This window comes from Microcaecilia unicolor, chromosome 13, assembly GCF_901765095.1.
Source record: "Microcaecilia unicolor chromosome 13, aMicUni1.1, whole genome shotgun sequence".
NCBI classification, from domain to species: domain Eukaryota; kingdom Metazoa; phylum Chordata; class Amphibia; order Gymnophiona; family Siphonopidae; genus Microcaecilia; species Microcaecilia unicolor.
This window is the reverse complement of record NC_044043.1, coordinates 22,978,558-22,997,792: the sequence shown is the minus strand read 5'-3', so window position 1 is coordinate 22,997,792 and position 19,235 is coordinate 22,978,558. Positions and strand designations below refer to the sequence as shown.

Sequence of the window (19,235 nt, the reverse complement as noted above, 5' to 3'; positions counted from 1 at the left end):
GTCCATCTTCCTACCAGCTCATCACTCTCCTGCCCAACTGCTCACCTGCCTGCCTGTCTCCCAGTCCATCTTCCCGCCAGTTCATCACTCTCCTCCCCGACTGCTCACCTCAACCTGCCTGTCTCCCAGTCCAGCTACCTGCCCGAAACACCTCAGTTATCACTTATGGCCCCCACTCACATTCTATTCATTGCCCTATGCCTCCCTAATCTTTTCCCCACACGAACTCACTGCCCAGCCCTGTCCTCTCCCGTCCCACTCACCATTGCAATACCCTACCTACCCCTGTCCTCCCCCACCTCACCATCCCTACTGTCTTCCTCCTCCTTCCTAGCTCTCAACCTTCAACACTTCCTTCCCGCCATGAACCCTTCCCCATTCCTCTTATGCGCACCCCGTCTTCGTCGCCTTTGTCGCCCTACCTCCCCCATCCTTCTCCGCTCTCTCTTACTCCTTCTCCTGCTATCCGCGGGAGACATCAATCCCAACCCAGGACCCCCACACCTGTCCTCGCCTCATCTATGCAAACGTTCCCGCAATATCTCCAATCTCATCTCCATTCCCCTCCTCTCCCTCCCCTTCTCGTGTGCCCTGTGGAACGCCCACTCAGTCTGCAACAAACTTCCCTTCACCCACGATCTCTTCATCTCCCATTCCCTTCATCTGCTCGCCCTAACTGAAATCTGGCTCACCCCTGACGACTCTGCCTCAATTGCTGCCCTATGCCATGGAGGCTCTCTCTTCTCCCATTCACCCCGCCCAGCTGGCCGCGGTGGCGGTGTCGGGCTACTACTTTCGCCCTCCTGCAGTTTTCAACCTCTCCACCTACCTCAGTCTCACTGCTTCTCATCCTTTGAAGTTCACTCCATCCGTCTATTCCACCCGCTGCCACTAAGAGTTGCAGTCATTTACCGCCCCCCTGATAAGTCCCTCCCTTCCTTCCTTACCAACTTCGATTCCTGGCTCTCCGTTTTTCTTGAGCCCTCATCCCCATCCCTCATTCTTGGTGACTTCAACTGATAACCCATCCAACTCATACGCTTCTCAATTCCTCACTCTAACCTCCTCCTTCAACCTCCAGGTGAGCTCCACCACCCCTACTCACAAATCCGGTCACTGTCTTGATCTCGTCCTCTCTTCTACCTGCTCACCCTCCAATTTCTGTACATTAGTTCTTCCTATCTCTGACCATCACCTGATCACATTCACACTTCATCACCCTCCCCCTCAGTCCCGCCCAACTCTAACCACCACTTCCAGGAATCTCCTGGCTGTCGACTCCCCCACCTTATCCTCTATTATCTCTGATCGCCTCCCTTCCATCATGTCCCCAGAGTCTGTCGACAAGGCTGTCTCCACTTACAATGCCACTCTCTCCTCTGCTCTTGACACCCTTGCACCATCTGTCTCCCGCCCCACAAGGCGTACTAATCCCCAGCCCTGGCTGACCCCTGGCACCCGATACCTTCGCTCCTGCACCCGATCGGCTGAACGCCTATGGAGGAAATCTCGCACCCATACTGATTTCATTCACTACAAATTCATGTTATCCTCCTTCCAGTCCTCCCTATTCCTCGCCAAACAGGACTATTACACCCAATTGACCAATTCCCTCAGCTCTAACCCTCGTCGTCTCTTCGCCACCCTCAATTCCCTCCTCAAAGTGCCCTCCGCTCCCACCCCCCCTCACTCTCTCCTCAATCACTGGCTGACTACTTCCGCGACAAGGTCCAGAAGATCAACCTTGAATTCACCACCAAACCCTCCCCTCCTCTTCATCCCATTACCCACTCCCTCAACCAACCAACCCAGGCCTCCTTCTCCTCTTTTCCTGATATCACCGAAGAGGAAACCGCCCATCTCCTCTCCTCCTCGAAATGCACCACCTGTTCCTCAGACCCCATCCCCACCAACTTACTTAACACCATCTCTCCTACTATCACCCCCCCTATCTGTCATATCCTTAACCTCTCTCTTTCCACTGCAACTGTCCCGGACACCTTCAAGCATGCCGTAGTCACACCCCTCCTCAAAAAGCCATCACTTGACCCTACCTGTCCCTCCAACTACCGCCCCATTTCCCTCCTACCTTTCCTCTCCAAGATACTTGAACGCGCTGTCCACAGCCGTTGCCTCGATTTTCTCTCCTCTCATGCCATTCTCGATCCGCTTCAATCCGGCTTTCGCCCCCTGCACTCGACAGAAAAGGCACTATCTAAAGTCTGCAATGACCTACTCCTCGCCAAATCCAAAGGTCACTACTCCATCCTCATCCTCCTCGACCTATCCGCCGCCTTTGACACTGTCAATCATAACTTACTTCTTGACACTCTGTCCTCCTTTGGATTCCAGGGCTCTGTCCTCTCCTGGTTCTCCTCTTATCTCTCCCATCGTACCTTCAGAGTACACTCTCAGGGTTCGTCCTCCTCCCTTATCCCACTCTCTGTCGGAGTCCCCCAGGGATCTGTCCTTGGACCCCTCCTTTTCTCAATCTACACCTCTTCCCTGGGCTCCCTGATTTCATCTCATAGCTTCCACTACCATCTCTATGCTGACGACACCCAGCTTTATCTCTCCACACCAGACATCACTGCAGAAACCCAGGCCAAAGTATCGGCCTGCTTATCCGACATTGCTGCATGGATGTCCAATCGCCACCTGAAACTGAACATGGCCAAGATCGAACTTCTTGTCTTCCCACCCAAACCCACCTCTCCTCTCCCTCCACTCTCTATTTCAGTTGATAACACCCTCATCGTCCCCGTCTCATCTGCCCGCAACCTCGGTGTCATCTTCGACTCCTCCCTCTCTGCACATATCCAGCAGATAGCCAAGACCTGTCGCTTCTTCCTCTATAACATTAGCAAAATTCGCCCTTTCCTCTCATCCACTCTCTCATTACCTCTCGCCTTGACTACTGCAACCTACTCCTCACTGGCCTCCCACTTAGCCATCTATCCCCCCTTCAGTCCATTCAGAACTCGGCTGCACGTCTTATCTTCCGCCTGGACCGATATACTCATATCACCCCTCTCCTCGTCACTTCACTGGCTTCCGATCAGGTACCGCATACAGTTCAAGCGTCTCCTACTAACCTACAAATGCACTCGATCCGCAGCCCCTCCTTACCTCTCTACCCTCATCTCCCCTTACGTTCCTACCCGTAACCTCCGTTCTCTAGACAAATCCCTCCTTTCAGTACCCTTCTCCACCACCGCCAACTCCAGGCTCCGCCCTTTCTGCCTCGCCTCACCTCAAGCGTGGAACAAACTCCCTGAGCACATACGCCAAGCCCCCTCCCTGCCCATCTTCAAATCACTGCTCAAAGCCCACCTCTTCAATGTCGCCTTTGGCACCTAACCACCACACCTATACTTAGAAATCTAGACTACACCAACTTGACATTTTGTCCTTTAGATTGTAAGCTCACCTTAGCAGGGACCGTCCTTCTTTGTTAAATTGTACAGCGCTGCGTAACCCTAGTAGCGCTCTAGAAATGTTAAGTAGTAGTAGTAGTAGTAGTAATTGCTCCATAGCCCTGGCAACCTCCAAAGGTCCCTTGGGGTCAGCACATTGAGCCGAAATAAGCTCTTGGATGGAGTCATGCAAAGGAAAGGCTCGAGCAGGCTTTCTGGTACTAGCCATCCTTGGATTAACAGAGGAGGCTGTGCCACTCCCAGGATCTTCAATCGAGAGGGCTTGTAAGGCATCCGAAATAAGCGCTGGCAGCTCCTCGCGGTGGAAAATCCTCACCACAGACGGATCATCAAGCTCCTGTGGCAATTCTGCATCCGACTCTGGCTCCTCAGCCCAAGAAGTTCTGCCAGACCTCTCAGAATCCTCATAGCCCGACCACGGGGGGGGGGAAAAGGGGGGGTGCGCCACACTCAGAAGGGGAATTAGCCCTTCTGCGTTTATCAGGAGGATAAGAAACAGGCAAAGCCAACGCCAAAAGGCCAGGATCCAAAGGGGGGGCAGGCAGAGGGTCCGAAGATCCCTGTGGAAGAGCTCTTTTAAGCATGTACGTCCTATGCAGCATTAAAACAAAATCAGGGGGAAAAAACCGCTCCCTGACCACCAGGATCCTGCCCAGGGCTATCAGTTCTATTATTAGCCTCACTCAGAGGACCCCCCCCTCCCCCCGGATTCAGGGCTCTCCGTCGCAACGGAGGCAGCGCCATGTGGAAAATCCAAAATGGCATCCGCTGCCAGCTCAGAGCGCAAAAGATCGCCGCTCGCCATGCTCTGGCCGGCTCTACAGCACGAATTACAGAGCCCCGCTGCTGATTTGCGCTTGCCACATTTAGAACAGCGCTTTACAGTCTCCGCAGCCATCGCCGAAAACGGCGGTAAAATTCAAAAATGGCGGTTCGCGCCAAAAACGTCCCGATCGCGGGCCCACCCCAGAGGAGTCAGAAAACACTCTTACCTCACTAGACAGAGTATCACAGCTCCGGTCCTGCAGAAGAATCTCAAGAAAAAAAAAAACTCTTTTCCAAGATCACTGCGCTAAAGCGCAACGCGACTTTAATTATATATATATATATATATATATATATATATATATATATTTTTTTTTTAACGCTGTGAGGAAAGCAGTGGCAAAAGAGGTAAATAAAAACACTCCGGAGGCTCAGATAAGTGGAAAAGACAGAGAAAGGCGAACCAATGTGCCTGCATCCACTGAGTGGGAAAGGACAGGGAAAAGCAAGCTAATATGTCCACGGGGGCATGGGTAAGGCAGGGAAAGGGCTGACCTATGTGCCTTCAAAGTGAAGCTGCTATAGCCTCTAACACCCCGGCTAACAACTGGCAAGCCAGGAGCCACCCCCAGGCAGATTTTTGATGGAGCTCAAAGAAGCTGCAACCACCCTGCTTGGGGAGATAGAAAATACTGAAGAGGTAGTGGAGCTAGCTGGCCATGAGGCACTGTGAAAAGTTGAGTGCTCTCTATCTCCCCCTGCTGGTTGATGGACACAACCCATACGCAATGGCTTCATCTGCTTGATGACAAGGAAACATTTGTTGCTGAAGTCGCAAGAAACTAAATTGAAGATCAGCAAGAAGCAGTCACCCCCTTCCCCCATGAAGATGAAGGCGTTTGCTGCGTAGCAGGCTGCATGTTCGACAGATGAAGGAACAGAGAACAGACTTCAACTGTTTTTAGAATGAGATGGCAGGAAACTGAGGAGACAAATGAAGGCAGCAATGGAGACTGAGCCACTGCACACACTGATACCCTAGACAACTGCCTAGCTCACCTAGTGATAGGGCAAGCCCTATTGTATCTCTTTATCCCCTTCCAAACTTCATTGCTTGGCCATTACTCTACATGCAGTCAGTTCTTACCTTCCTGCCTGTCTTCTGAACCAAGACCTTGGCTATAGACTGGAAGTTAGACTTGCTACCAAAAAGTCCATGAAGGAAAACCAGTGGCGTATCGGGCACAGTCCCATCAAACAGGTCATACGACAAGATCAATGAACTGAGAAAAAACAAAGGGAGCAAAAAAATTACTTAACAGACAAGGAAATGCAGTTCTGAAGGGATGAGGGAAATGTGTGAGCAGTGGACAATGTGACAGAGCAGAATGAGAACCAATGGTCCATCTAGTATCCTGTTTCCAACAGTAGCCAGAGGAAAAAGTCCAGATTCCTCGCTTGTCTGAAGTACTGGCACTAGTCAAATTTTATAACAATACTATATATCCACATTAATAAACGAAGTAATTACTGTGAATTCTTTTGGATTCATATTAGGTAAATGAGACTTTTATTAGAGGTGCTAAAATCTACAATGATTAAGATATATACAATGATTAAACTATATATATATATATATATATATATATATACACACACACAATGATTAGCTATATAACTAAAAAGAAACAATACCTATCTATAAACAATCATTACATCAGGTCTCTACATCTAAGCAATGCTAAGAGTTCCTAGACCAGGAAAAGAAGCAACAGTACACTATATACAATCATCACTGGTCCTTACATCATCCAGGCTCATCATCAGCTGGGGGGGGGGGGGGCCCTGTTCACAGCGAAAGCCAGGAGCTTCTTTGACCAGGAAACAAGGTTCTCTGTGCAGTTCGTACGTTACTCCCAATTTCACTGAAACTCCCCTTTTTGTAAGGCTTAGAACTCATGTTCAGAGCTAAGGAAAATTACAGAATGCTTGAGAATAGGTAAACAAGCCATACTGTGGGAATGTGGTCACATGTTTCCAAGTCCAGGTAGCCAGTCTGAACTCGAAAACAAGCACCATCCCCCTCTTCACATACCAAATTAATTAGAGCTGTGTCTTATCTTCTACATTCCAACTTATTTTCACCCAATGAAAGTTAAACAGAATTACTTCTAATTAAAGATACAGACCCCGAGTGCACTGGTCGGTCAAGGCAGAGTTGAAAAACAATCTTTAAAATTCACTTTTATTACAACAAGTAAGATCAGCAATCTCACAAACTACAGACCAGTGGCCTCAATACCACTATTGACCAAAATGATGGAGGGTTTGGTAGCACAAAAACTAATAGAATAATTGACAAATTCTCAATCCTCCATAAATGCCAATCAGGGTTCAGACCACAACACAGCACTGAGATGGTCACAACTTCTCTGATAACGAAGTTCAGAAGCTTAATAAGCCAAGGTCAGAATATACTATTATCACAATTCGATATATCAAGTGTGTTCGACCTAGTAGACCACACAACACAAATGGCCATGGGAATCCGCGGTGCAGTGGCTGTATGGTTCAATGGTTTCCCAAAAACCAGATCCTATGTAATAAAGATGTCCAACCAGATATCAGCCTCCTGGATATCTGAGTGTAGGGTACCACAGGGTTCTACAATATCACCAACAATGTATGTATTGATGGTTCCACTAGGCAGAGAAATGGAACTAATGGACTTCAACTCATTCATATATGCAGATGAAGTCACCATCTACATACCAGTATCAAAGAGATAATAGACAAAGTTAAAACAGATCCTGGACCTTATGGAAAACTGGGCATAAATATTCAAACTCAAACCAAATTGAGAGAAAAACAAATTTCTGGTTCTCTCATAAGCACAGAAGCACTGCCACACTGGGAAAAGACCAAAGGTCCATCAAGCCCAGCACTCTGTCTCCGACAGCGACCAATCCAGGCCCCAAGAACCTGGCAAAAAAACCAAAATTTAATAACGATCAATGGACTTTTCCTTCAGAAATCTGTCCAGACCCCCTTTAAACTCAGCAAGGCCAGCTGCCGTCACTACCTTCTCCGGCAATGAGTTCCAGAGTCTAACTACGCGCTGAGTAAAGAAAAACTTTCTCCGATTTGTATTAAACCTACCACATTCTAATTTCATCTTGTGTCCCTTGGTTCTATTATTGTTAGAAAGCGTGAACAAACACTTCACATCTGTCCGCTCTATCCCGCTCATTATTTTGTAAACCTCTATCAAATCACCTCTCAGCCGCCTTCTTTCCAGGCTAAAGAATCCTAGCCGTCTTAACCTCTCTTCATAGGGTAGTCGTCCCATCCCTTTTATCATTTTTGTTGCCCTTCTCTGCACCTTCTCCAATTCCTTTATATCTTTTTTGAGATGAGGCGACCAGAACTGAACACAATACTCCAGGTGCGGTCACACCATGGAGTGATATAACGGCATTATAACATCCTCCAGCCCGCATAACCCCATATCTCACCAAAATTTCACAATCAACCATCAAACATACCAAATTGAAACACAACTAAAAATATTGGGAATTATTCTATCTACACATCTATCACTGGACAAATATCAGCAGTAACATTTTATTTCTATTGTTTTATTTCTATTGATTACTACTACTACTTATCATTTCTATAGCGCTACTAGACGTACAAAAGTGGACTAACACGGCTACCACACCTCTCTACTCAAGCAGTAACATCAAAATGCTTTAGAACAATATGGAAACTGAGAAGATTCAGAGACTATTTTCCGAGACGACCTTTCAGGATAACAGTACAATCGACGATACTATCACAACTAGACCACTGTAATACAGTATACATAGGGTGCAAGGAAACACATTAAAATTGCAGAAAAACCATCCAAAACACGGCAACAAGACTAATATTCAAGAAGTCAAAATATGAAAGCGCTACTCCACTGCTCGAAATACTACACTGGCTGCTAATCAAGGCAAGACTAATCTTCAAAGCCAGCACCCTCATCTACAAGATACTATTTGGTATGTCTCCTGGATATATGCTAGATATGATTGAGCTATCCCCAAGAAATTCATGCCCAGAAACCCAAGGAATACCTACTCCTTTGAGACAGCCATGGGCAAAGAAATTGTTAATTCTGTTTTAACTCTTCAGTTCTGTAAAGTAAAGTGATGGAGGAATGTCATATGGTTTAGATTATTTAGAAGTTTAACGTTTGCCGGGCTAAAGGTTAGAAAGGTCAGAGAGAGAAACTTTCTTTGACCCTTGTGAGTGATGGATGGTTAAGGCTAGTTCATAGATATTATTTTACCACAGCTGGAGGCCATTAAATCTTGAGGGGATCAGCAAAGCCAGGCATATTGTAGTTTACAGGATTAGTTTAAAATGCTAGTTAGAAGGAAACAGGTTAGATACCATTATAAATATTTAGATTGTGCCTTATAAGGAATTTTGATTTCTGCTTATTTTAGAATATGTTTTATTCTGTGTAATTAATAATTCTGTGTGGAATGTCTGTTCAACTCAGTGTTACTTTACAAGTAAGACTGCAGTTGAAAAGGTCATCATCTGGTTTGAATTATCCACAGTCCTAGCTAGTTCAATGTATGAAGCTAATAGGTGAAAGAGGTCAAGAAAAGTCTTGATTAATTATAGGTAAATGTAGGAATGGTCCTGAAAGTAATAACAAACTATATCTGTATGCCATTAAGCAAGACTGGCCTCTTAGCCCCTAAATGAACCCAGTTTAAGCTATGACTGGGATTATGTGAATAATAATAAAATGCAAGAGTTCTGGTGCCATATTGTCTAGCGTGAGAGGCCCCAGGTCATAGGTCAGTTAGGAAATATCAAACCTATGTAACTGATATTTTGGAATAAATGTATAGAGATGATTGGTTGAGACAGGGTAATTAATCTATTCTTTACCATCTGGAAAGTAAGGGGGGCTAGGAGGGGGTTAGAACTGTATATAACTGGGAGCAGAGGCAGCTTACGTGGGAACAGACAGAAGAAGGAGAGAGAGGACAGACAAGAGATGCAGGATCCAGAGAGAGCTGAAGAAGAGACTTAGTGCTGATGTCCTACTTTGTTTGCTGGCAAATAAAGAAGATTTCTCCCTCATTCTGGTGTGTGCTGTTTGATTCCTGAAGTACCACAGATTCTGCTAACACTAGTGGTAATTCCTGCAACACCTTCACCTACCCAACTCCAGAAACATAACTTACAAAACCGTCTACATTGCAGGATTTAGTTACCTGGGCTCCAAGTGGTGGAACTCAATAACATTACAATAATCCAGATGGGAAGTGAAAAAGGACAGAATCAGTGAATGGAAAGTGTTATTTATTACATTTTCCCACACAAATTCAAGTTCAATGTGGCTGAAGACCTACTTCTTTGCCAAAACTTACTACCCTATTTACTCTGCTGATTGATGCACCCTTCCTGACCCTCACCCTGCTTAGTTTCCCCTTGTTAGCTACTGTTCCCCCTGTCTATTCTTGTATACTTTTCAATATTTTCTTACATTGTAAATTTACTTAACTTTCTGTAAGCCACATTGTGCCTGCATGAGTGGGAAAATGTGGGATACAAATGAACCATAAATAAATAAAAGGACAGTACAAAATATGAAATAAAAATCATACTTCCACATATATAAAAAAGGAAACAGTGGGGGGGGGGGGGGGGGGAGAAAAAACTAGGCATCAGCATCAATGAACAGTAACTTTTTTTTTTAAATAAAGATGTCAAAAACTTGCAAAAAACTAAGTAATCATGCTTAGTAAGAAAAAGTAGAATAAATTGCCTTATAAACTATTTTCTTACATGCAGGAAAATGAAGACGCAGACAGTCTCTCGCACCACAAGTGGCATTGCGAGAAGGCAAAGTAACAAGGGGCAACATATAATCAGGAGCAGTGCCATATAAAGTCTGAAATCTGAGAGCTCAGAGCTTAAAAACAACCCTGGCCTTAATAGGAAGGCCAATGCAATTGAAAAAGTGATGGATGAAGGTGATGAAACAAAGTTTTGATAACTAGGCGACATGCAGCAAAAATGACAAAGAGTCAAGGATTACCCCAGATAACAAAATTGTGACACTGGATTGGCTTTCCCAAGAGAGTAAAAACCCTGCAAACTCAACACAAGCAACGACACAAAGCAGAGGTAGTCCAGAGTGAGTATACTCAGTATTCCACAAAACTGTTTTATTTGCCATTGACCCGACTTCATCAGGGGTCAAATGCTTCTCATCCGTATGAAAGTAAGTTATACAAATTTGCATAACGGTAACTAGCATCTAGCGCACAATGCATTTTAACTTAGCTACTTACTTTTATATGAAGGAGAAGCATTTGACCCCTGACAAAGGCATAAGTGCCGAAACTTGGCCAAGTTGTGTCAATGGCTAATAAACCTGTTTTGTGGAATACCCTGAGTCTGCTCACACTCTGGACTATCTTTGCTTTACGTAGTACGGTCCATCCACTCTGCCCAACAAGATAAACTCATTGTATGTGCTCCTTATATGAATACCTGACCTTGATTTGTCCTTGCCATTTTCAGGGCACAGACTGTAGAAGTCTGCCCAACACTAGCTTTGCTTCTCAATTACCAGTGTTGCCACCCAATCTCTGCTAAGCTTCTGTGCATCCATTCCGTCTGAACAGGATTCTTTTGTGTTTATCCCACGCATTTTAAAATTCCGTTACCGTTTTCATCTCCAGCACCTCCCGCGGAAGGCCATTCCAAGTATTCACCACCCTCTCTGTGAAAAAAATACTTCCTGACATTTTTCCTGAGTCTGCCCCCCCCCCACCTTCAACCTCAATTCATGTCCTCTAGTTCTACCGCCTTCCCGTCTCCAGAAAAATTTGTTTGCGTCGTTGCTTGCCAACGAAAATAACAGGGGTGGAGGGCGGAAATATATAACCAGAGAACCAACAGGCAACTCTTTTGTTGGGGTTAAGCTCAAGTTGGTGTTTGGATAACCAGTTGCAACAGTCTCTAGACAGGCATAGAGTGGGGCAATCAGGAAAGAAGATGAATCAGTAGGATAAATAAGAAGGATATCAACTGCATAGAAATAGGCTGAGATCCCCAAAGATCTGATAAGCGCTGCAAGAGGACTTAAGAACAGGTTGAATAGGAGAGGGGACAGAACAGATCCCTGAGGAACACCATAATGAAGCTCCCTAATCTATGAAGTAGAAGTGGGAGTAACAACCTGAAAAGAACGATGTGAAAGTAAAGAAGTAAACTAAGAGAGAACTACACCAGAGAGCCCTATTGCAGTTAGATAACAAATTAGTAGGGTGATTTACGAGATCAAAGGCTGCTGAAAGGTCGAGGGAAATTCCTAGAATGATCCATGTTGGTTACAGTAAGAGTGAATTTTGCTTAATAGTGATATCGATACAGTAAAGATGGCAGAGAAGCGTGTGATCTACCAAATCCAAAGCAGAAGACAGGTCAAGAGAAACCAAAATCACAGAACACTGCTGATCAAGAGGCACAGACGTCGTATAGAGCCAATAACAACAGTGTTTCGGTGCTGTGATTAGTCCGAAAGCATGATTGATAAGAATGGAGTGGCCTAATGGTTAGTGCAGCACCCAGCATCCTGGGATCAAACTCTGTTTGAGATACAAATGTCATTATAAAATATAAATAAAATATGCTGAGCTGGAGAAAAAGTGAAGGTCAGAAACTGGAGGACAAAGGTGTGGTTTCTTTAAGAAAAGGCCAAACAAGTGCATGTTTCCAGGCGGTTGGCAGAATGCCATTGGAAAGTGACACTGACAGCAGTGGGAGCAGATGGGGAAGGAGGTGGTGGGAGAGGCGTTTAATCAAAGATGCAGACCATGGATCAGCAGAAGAAGAGGAGGGATTAAGGGAGGCCAAGGTTTTCGATAGGGATAACAAAGTAGGAAAGTTAAAGAAGGACCAAGATGAAGAGGGACAGAGGGAATGGGGAGAGCAAAGGGCCACAAGAGGAGGGTGAGGGAGGAAAACTGGGAGAGGGGAACTGATGAGAAGGGTGGAAGGTGGAGAAAATGGGAACCAGGTGCAGATTGAAGCGCTGAATGAAGGGAAGTGTTCTGGACTGCCAAGAGCCTGTGAGGGTGTCAAGAGGGAGGATAGAATGGTCATAATCAAGGGAAATGGTAGAGGAAGGGGCAATATTGTTAAGGACATGGAAGAAGGCTTGGCTCCGACTTGGTATTTCAAGCGGACGAGTCGGAGAAACTTACTGACTTCACGGTAAACCTGGAGGACGTAACGGGGCAGTTCAGTAAACTGAAGAGTAGCAAATCTCCTGGACCGGATGGTATTCATCCTAGAGTACTGATAGAACTGAAAAATGAGCTTGCGGAGCTACTGTTAGTGATATGCAATTTATCCTTAAAATCGAGCGTGGTACCGGAAGATTGGAGGGTGGCCAATGTAACGCCCATTTTTTAAAAAGGTTCCAGGGGAGATCTGGGAAATTATAGATCGGTGAGTCTGACGTCGGTGCCGGGGAAAATGGTAGAAGCTATTATCAAAAACAAAATTACAGAGCACATCCAAGGACATGGATTACTGAGACCAAGTCAGTACGGCTTGTGTGTGAGGAAATCTTGCCTGACCAATTTACTTCAATTCTTTGAAGGAGTAAACAAACATGTGGACAAAGGGGAGCCGGTTGATATTGTGTATCTGGACTTTCAAAAGGCGTTTGACAAGGTACATGAGGAAATTGGAGAGTCATGGGATAGGAGGAAATGTCCTATTGTGGATTAAAAACTGGTTGAAGGATAGGAAACAGAGAGTGGGGATAAATGGGCAGTATTCACAATGGAGAAGGGTAGTTAGTGGGATTCCTCAGGGGTCTGTGCTAGGACCGCTGCTTTTTAATATATTTATAAATGATTTAGAGGTGGGAGTAACTAGCGTGGTAATTAAATTTGCTGATGACACAAAGTTATTCAAAGTCGTTAACTCGCGACAGGATTGTGAAAAATTACAAGAGGACCTTACGAGACTGGGAGACTGGCCGGCTAAATGGCAGATGACATTTAATGTGAGCAAATGCAAGGTGATGCATGTGGGAAAAAAGAATCCGAATTATAGCTACATCATGCAAGGTTCCACATTAGGAGTTAGGGACCAAGAAAGGGATCTGGGTGTCGTCGTCGATAATGCACTGAAACCTTCTGCTCAGTGTGCTGCTGCGGCTAGGAAAGCGAATAGAATGTTGGGTATTATTAGGAAAAGTATGGAAAACAGGTGTGAAGATGTTATAATGCCGTTGTATCGCTCCATGGTGCAACCGCACCTTGAGTATTGTGTTCAATTCTGGTCGCCGCATCTCAAGAAAGATATAGTAGAATTGGAAAAGGTGCAGCAAAGGGCGACTAAAATGATAGCGGGGATGGGACAACTTCCCTATGAAGAAAGACTAAGGAGGCTAGGGCTTTTCAGCTTGGAGAAGAGATGGCTGTGGGGAGACATGATAGAGGTTTATAAAATAATGAGTGGAGTGGAACAGGTGGATGTGAAGCGTCTGTTCACGCTTTCCAAAAATACTAGGACTAGGGAGCATGCGATGAAACTACAGTGTAGTAAATTTAAAACAAATCGGAGAAAATTGTTCTTCACCCAATGCATAATTAAACTCTGGAATTCGTTGCCAGAGAGCATGGTCAAGGCGATTAGCTTAGCAGAGTTTAAAATGGGGTTAGACGGTTTCCTAAAGGACAAGTCCATAAACCACTACTAAATGGACTTGGGAAAAATCCACAATTCCAGGAATAACATGTATAGAATGTTTGTACGTTTGGGAAGCTCACCAGGTGCCCTTGGCCTGGATTGGCCGCTGTCGTGGACAGGATGCTGGGGTCGATGGATACTTGGTCTTTTCTCAGTGTGGCATTACTTATGTACTTATGACTTGAGGGAATGGAAAATCTGTCTGCTATAGAAGTCACATTTGGTAAGGCAGAGCGCTTGACTGTACTCTTTGTAGTAGTAACAGGATAGGAAGAGGGAGTGAAGGGACTGTCTTTCCTCTATGTTTGTGCAGCACTGCGTACGCTCTGTAGTGCTATAAAAATGCTAAATAGTAGTAGTAGTGGTAGTAGTATGTTCAGGTAAGCATGATTTGTGCCATCTACGCTCAACAGAGCAGAGGTAGGAACGAAGGAGGCGAAGGGACAAGGAAAACCAGGGGGCTGCATGGGGACGAGGTGGTTTGGAAGAAAGGAGGGGGGCATGTTGGTCAAGAAAGGAGGACAGTTGTTGATTCAGCAAGGAGACATGTTGGTCGAGCAGCAGGCACGATAAAGACTGAAATTCAAGAGGCAGCTGCGTCGTAATCTGGTCCCTATCCCCATCACATTACTATCAACCCCTCACCCTCCTGTGGATTTCCTGTTGTTTCCTTCACTGTGCTCACCTCTGGTCCCAACCCCTCATTTGGAACTGTTTTAAAACAGCAGGTCACAAAGCTATATCTATATATGTCTGTCCAGGGATGGGGTACATATGTGTGCTAAAGAGCTATGCTGCTAGAAAAACCTCTCCACACTTTTTAACACTAATTATTTCTTCCTGCTCGTGCTTAAAGCTTTTAAATTAAGAGTACTCGACCCAGTCCTCAAGAATCACCCAGCCAGTCAGGTTTTCAGGATAACCACAATGAATACGAATGAGATAGAAAACCGCATGCAGTACTTCCAACGTAGGCAAACGTCTCGGGCATATTCTTTATATGCTGAAAAAAAAACTTGACTGGCTAGTGTGTCTCCAGGGCTAGGTCGAGAGAACTCCTAATTTAACTACTACTACTATTTAGCATTTATATAGCGCTATAAAGCATACACAGCGCTGAACAAACATAGAAGAAAGACAGTCCCTGCTCAAAGAGCTTACAATCTAATAGACAAAAAATAAAGCAAGCAAATCAATGAATGTCTGACCTCTCTGTCTGTACCTGAAGCAAACTCCTCCAAAGTATAACAAATTTGGACCTTTTAAATTCCAAACTTCTCAACTTTCTGTCTATAGGTGAGATTCCTGATATTCTCTTTAATTTAATGCTTAGTGCTTAATTAATTTTGCCCTGTGAAACCTCTTATTTTCTTTCTTTTTCTCTTCCTACCAAGCTCTGAGAGGGAGGCTGTATTGTATTGGGGCTCTAAAGTGCATTTTACATTGTTGAAACTGATATAATTATTGGGAATATCTGGATTTATATTACAACAAGGAAAGTGTATTTTTTATATTCTAGGGCAATTTTGGAAGTTAAATCATTTGAAAATTCTGGTCCCACCCAGAGAATTGCCTTAACAGTAGTTAGCTGGCACTTGGGACTTAATCATTACACAGCAGGAGGTAAGGGTTGAGCTCTGAATAGGGATCAAACCATTTCTAACTTTGCTCACAGGAGGCTCTTAAATAAACTAGATGGGCTGAAGATAGGTCCCGAAGTGGTGAACTGGATTAGGAACTGGTTGACGGACAGAAGACAGAGGGTGGTGGTAAATGGAGTTCGCTCGGAGGAGGGAAAGGTGAGTAGCGGAGTGCCTCAGGGATCGGTGCTGGGGCCGATTCTGTTCAATATATTTGTGAGTGACATTGCCGAAGGGTTAGAAGGTAAAGTTTGCCTATTTGCGGATGATACTAAGAGTTGCAACAGAGTGGACGCCCGGGAGGGAGTGGAAAGCATGAAAAGGGATCTGAGGAAGCTAGAAGAATGGTCTGAGGTTTGGCAATTAAAATTCAATGCGAAGAAATGCAAAGTGATGCATTTAGGGAGTAGAAACCCACGAGAGACGTATGTGTTAGGCGGGGAGAGTCTGATAGGTACTGAGGGGGAGAGGGATCTTGGAGTGATAGTATCCGAGGATCTGAAGGCGACGAAACAGTGTGACAAGGCGGTGGCCGTAGCAAGAAGGTTGCTAGGCTGTATAGAGAGAGGTGTGATCAGCAGAAGAAAGGAAGTGTTGATGCCCCTGTACAAGTCGTTGGTGAGGCCCCACCTGGAGTATTGTGTTCAGTTTTGGAGGCCGTACCTTGCGAAGGATGTTAAAAAAATGGAAGCGGTGCAAAGAAAAGCTACGAGAATGGTATGGGATTTGCGTTCCAAGACGTATGACCAAAGACTTGCTGACCTGAACATGTATACCCTGGAGGAAAGGAGGAACAGGGGTGATATGATACAGACGTTCCAATACTTGAAAGGTATTAATCCGCAAAAAAATCTTTTCCGGAGATGGGAAGGCGGTAGAACGAGAGGACATGAAATGAGATTGAAGGGGGGCAGACTCAAAAAAGATGTCAGGAAGTATTTTTTCACAGAGAGGGTGGTGGATGCTTGGAATGCCCTCCCGCGGGAGGTGGTGGAGATGAAAATGGTAACGGAATTCAAACATGCGTGGGATATGCATAAAGGAATCCTGTGCAGCAGGAATGGATCCTCAGAAGCTTAGCTGAAATTGGGTGGCGGAGCAGGTGGGGGGAAGAGGGGTTGGTGGTTAGGAGGCTAGGATAGGGGAGGGCAGACTTATACGGTCTGTACCAGAGCCGGTGATGGGAGACGGGACTGGTGGTTGGGAGGCGGGAAATACTGCTGGGCAGACTTATACGGTCTGTGCCCTGAAAAAGACAGGTACAAATTCAAGATATGAGTTTATCTTGGGCAGACTAGATGGACCATGCAAGTCTTTTTCTGCCGTCATCTACTATGTTACTATGTGTAGAGGATAGAGGAGAGGAGAGTAGGTGGAAGCGAGAGGTTACAAATGGTTATGAGTCAAAAGCAATGTCAAAGAGGTGGGCTTTCAATCTAGATTTAAAGGTGGTCAAGGATGGGGCAAGACGTAGGGGCTCAGGAAGTTTATTCCAGGCGTAGGGTGCAGCGAGACAGAAGGCGGGAAGTCTGGAGTTGGCAGTAGCGGAGAAGGGAACAGATAAGAAGGATTTATCCAGGGAATGGAGTGCACGGGAAGGGGTGTAGGGAACGACGAGTGTGGCGAGATACTGGGGAGCAGCAGAGTGAGTACATTTATAGGTTAGTAAAAGAAGTTTGAACAGGATACGAAAACGGATAGGGAGCCAGTGAAGCGACTTGAGGAGAGGGGTAGTATGAGTAAAGCAACCCTGGCGGAAGACGAGACGGGCAGCAGAGTTTTGAACCGATTGGAGGGACAGGTGACTAAGTAGGAGGCCAGCAAGAAGTAGATTGCAGTAGTCTAAACGAGAGGTGACAAGGGTGTGGATGAGGGTTTTGGTAGAGTGCTCTGAAAGAAAGGGGCGGATTTTACGGATGTTGTAATGAAAGAAACAACAGGTCTTGGCGATCTGCTGGATATGAGCAGAGAAGTACTACTACTATTAAACATTTCTAGACTTACGCAGCGCTGTACAAATAAACATGAAAAGACAGTCCCTGCTAAACAGAGCTTACAATCTAAACTGGACAGACGAACAGACAGCTAGGGGTGGGGAAATTGCACTGTTAGGGGTGATAAGTGAGGGTGATGAGTAAGAGAGTCATGGTTAGGAGTTGAAAGCAGTAGCAAAGAGGTGTGCTTTAAGCCTAGACTTGAAGACAGCCAGAGACTGAACCTGATGTACCGGCTCAGGGAGTCTATTCCAGGCATAGGGAGCAGCAAGATAGAAGGAACGGAGCCTGGAGTTAGCAGTGGGGGAGAAGGGGGACAACAGGAGACATTTAACCAGCGAATGGAGTTCACGGGGAGGAGTGTAGGGAAAGATGAGAGCGGAAAGGTACTGAGGAGCTGCGGAGTGGATGCATTTGTAGGTCAAAAGGAGAAGTCTGAACTGTATGCGGAAGCGGATAGGGAGCCAAGGAGAGAGAGAAGAGTCAAAGATGACCACAAGGTTTCCAGCAGAGGAGACAGGGAGAAATAGAAAAGGGGGGGAGGTGGGTTTGGGGGGGGGGGGGGAATGAGAAGCTCGGTTTTGGTCATGTTTAATTTCAGGTGGCCTTGAGACATCCAGACTGCAATGCAGACAAGCTTTAAGCACAGGCAGGAACAATCAGTGCAGGGACGTTTTACAGCATAGCAGACAAAATGACTGCGCCTTACACACGCACATGCGCACTCCTTCCCTGAACACAGAGAGCCGTGTGCGCGACTGCGCGTGCGGAAACATTGACGCACGACTACGCCATCACCAACCGCTCCCACATTCCCTAACCCAGATGTCTATTGGACGAGTCCACGGACAGTGTCGGAGGGAAGCGCCGCGCCTCATATTTCCAAATCAGGACTGGTGGAAAAACGGTCAAATATTCCATCCAGGCGAAATATGGAGGTATTTTTCTATGAGCGTTGCCCACGAAAGACAGCCACTACACGTTCGACCCACTAAGCGCCCCTTCGGCAACTGCATCCACACCCCCGCGCCACTGGACGAAACTAACCGCTCAGACGTCAGAGATCGCGCGCCAGTCTCATGCGTCATAGCCACGGGCCGGGTTCCCAGACTCACCGGTCCCCGCTGCACTTCCGTCTCAAAGGATTGGATAAATATGCCGGGCTGTAACGGTGTGAACGTGCCCAGCTGCCGCTTCCAATCTGCCTCCAAAGCCGGGCACAGAGCTGATACATCCCCCACCAGACAGAACTTCTGCCACAGGCTAACCGTGCGCTCACCACGTGACCGCGCTCTCTCCTGGCACGTGACACGGCTTTGTGCATATTATCAATCAAGGAGGTTTAATAGACAGAAGTGGAAGTGAGGCGATGTAGTCCACTGTAAGCAAGGAAGCCAATTTGGTTAATCTCTGTTTCCACTCCCCCGCGCAGCCGTCATACTACTACTACACATTTCTAGAGCGCTACTAGGGTTACGCAGCGCTGTACAATTTAACAAAGAGAGTCATCTGTAGTACACTCAAAACAAAGCAAGCAAATCTATGAGCTGCTGCATCCACGTTGTCGTTCTTTATTGTTGGACCATCTGTAACAAGTCTAAAGCTGTTTCCTT

The 19,235-nt window shown here is 45.9% G+C and overlaps 1 protein-coding gene across 2 annotated transcripts in view; it reads right to left on the bottom strand.

The window, feature by feature from the left end:
• Positions 1 to 18,963, bottom strand: part of ABHD11 (abhydrolase domain containing 11) — an 88,806-nt gene extending 69,843 nt beyond the window's left edge. The window contains exons 1-2 of one of the 2 annotated variants that reach the window (XM_030186093.1): positions 18,738 to 18,963; positions 5,350 to 5,485 (exon numbers count right to left, since the gene is read on the bottom strand). In XM_030186093.1, the coding sequence (XP_030041953.1) occupies positions 5,350 to 5,485; positions 18,738 to 18,946 (345 nt within the window). In that variant the 5' untranslated portion in view covers positions 18,947 to 18,963. The remainder of the gene's footprint in view (positions 1 to 5,349; positions 5,486 to 18,737) is intronic. The other variant, XM_030186094.1, reaches the window with a different exon arrangement.
• Between the last annotated feature and the right edge of the window lie 272 nt (positions 18,964 to 19,235).